We start from the raw sequence: 1,899 nt of genomic DNA on the forward strand, positions 1-1,899 counted from the left end.
TATATAGACACACACATACTTGAAAGCGAGAAGGAGGGAGGCTTTATTAACTATGTATCGTATTAGCTAGAGACCACCACCGCCTATTCCGGCCCAAGTGCAGCTTGTCACAACCAGCAAAAGGGAAAAAATATACAATTTAAACTAAAACCTGCAACTACTACCGAAGCTGTTTAGTTGTAATAACAGAATTAATGTGGTGATACCACCACTTCGAATACGAAATCAAGCAGCTGTATGCAATAAACAGACACAACACACACGTATAAATATATATATATACAAATATACACACAGAAAATTACAAATGAAACATACATAAATGTACCTTTCCTAATACAAACACACACACACACACACACACACATATACATATAAACACACGATGCTAAATATATGTGCGTGTATGTGTATCATTGTGTGTAAATATGTACATGTGAATACAGATCTATATACAGATCTATACATATATATATACATATATACACACATATGTACGTACACAGGGAATTGTGGTTTAGCGCCATTTTTCTCCAACACGTATGCAAGCAGAAAGCTAAGCCAACTTGTTGGTAGAAGGATGGGGGATGATGCCTGGTCTTTTTGTTTGTTTTTGCTTTTGTTGTTCTTTTTTCTTTTTCGGGATTTTTTAAACGTGGAAAAAAACATATATATATAACGAAAAAAAAATCCAACTCCAATACCTACCTTTCATGTTACTCGACATCCTTTCACCATAACATTCAGTAAGACTTCCCAATCACTCAAAACAAACCGAAAACTAGAGCATCCAACAAAGAGGTAAAAATAAAACCAGAGCAGGCTGATTTACATGTGTAGGTCACAGACATGACATTAACATAACTTAGCATATATTACCCTTGTTCGACCTCACCCCACCCGGTTTAGCGCCCGAGACGGCAAAACGCCGTCTTCGGCCGGCCGTCAGCGGTAGCGATCGCAGCTGTGTAGAGAGACTCGGACATTGCCGCCGCTTTCGTCCCGATTTGTCGCCTGTAATGTCCGCAAACGGGGTCCCGAAGCCGCGACCTATATTCTTGGATCGCTAGCTGGCGCCGCGCAGTGATACCGGCGCCGTGCAAATCTCTCCTCCCGCTCCTCCCCCCTCGACGCTGCAAATCGTCTTCCGCCTTCTTGTTCCGGAGGTTGTGAAGTGTCTACTGCTGCTGCTGTGCTATTGCTACTCTCCTCACAACCACTACTCCCACTACTACCATCACCACCTCTACCGCTTCTCTCATGCTTAGGTAACCAAGGAAGGCAACACAAGCTGCTAGTAGTAGTAGCAGCAGCAGTATTCAATAAACTCAGTGTGGTTGGCATACTTCCTCCACCCCTACACTCACTGCAGTAGTAGTAATAACAGCGCTTATACACTGATGGTGGTAGTAGTAGTGGTGGTGGTGCTTGTGCTATAGCAGTAGTGTTTGCATTAGTAGTAGCAATAGCAGTAATGTTTGTACTATTAGTAGTAGTCACAGTGGTAGTGCTTTCTTTTTTATTCTTTCACTCGTGGTAGTAGTAGAAGTAGCGGCTATAATAACACTGCTTTACCTAGCGCTGCTATAACCACCACCACCACCACCACTACTACTATTACTACTACAACCAACCAACCACCACTACTACTGTACTGTATATACTTAGCTATAGTGGTTATGACAATACAAATGGAAGATAATATGCGTGTGTATGTGTGTGTATATATATATATATATATATATATATATATATATATCACCTTCCCCAATAGACGTGTAAATATATGTATTCATATATATTAATAAATAATTGTGTGTCTATACACTGTAATCTATATGTATATGCATATATATTTTTTATATGCTCAATATATATATGAACACGAAATTAGATTAT

The 1,899-nt window shown here is 39.9% G+C and overlaps 1 protein-coding gene across 3 annotated transcripts in view; it reads right to left on the reverse strand.

The window, feature by feature from the left end:
- LOC106881536 (probable nuclear hormone receptor HR3) overlaps positions 1 to 1,159 on the reverse strand; it is a 188,754-nt gene extending 187,595 nt beyond the window's left edge. Inside the window, exon 1 of one of the 3 annotated variants that reach the window (XM_052977575.1) lies at positions 709 to 1,159. In XM_052977575.1, the coding sequence (XP_052833535.1) occupies positions 709 to 727 (19 nt within the window). In that variant the 5' untranslated portion in view covers positions 728 to 1,159. The remainder of the gene's footprint in view (positions 1 to 708) is intronic. The other 2 variants (XM_052977576.1, XM_052977574.1) reach the window with 2 other exon arrangements.
- Between the last annotated feature and the right edge of the window lie 740 nt (positions 1,160 to 1,899).

The sequence above is a fragment of the Octopus bimaculoides genome, chromosome 28 (genome assembly GCF_001194135.2).
Source record: "Octopus bimaculoides isolate UCB-OBI-ISO-001 chromosome 28, ASM119413v2, whole genome shotgun sequence".
Lineage (NCBI taxonomy): Eukaryota > Metazoa > Mollusca > Cephalopoda > Octopoda > Octopodidae > Octopus > Octopus bimaculoides.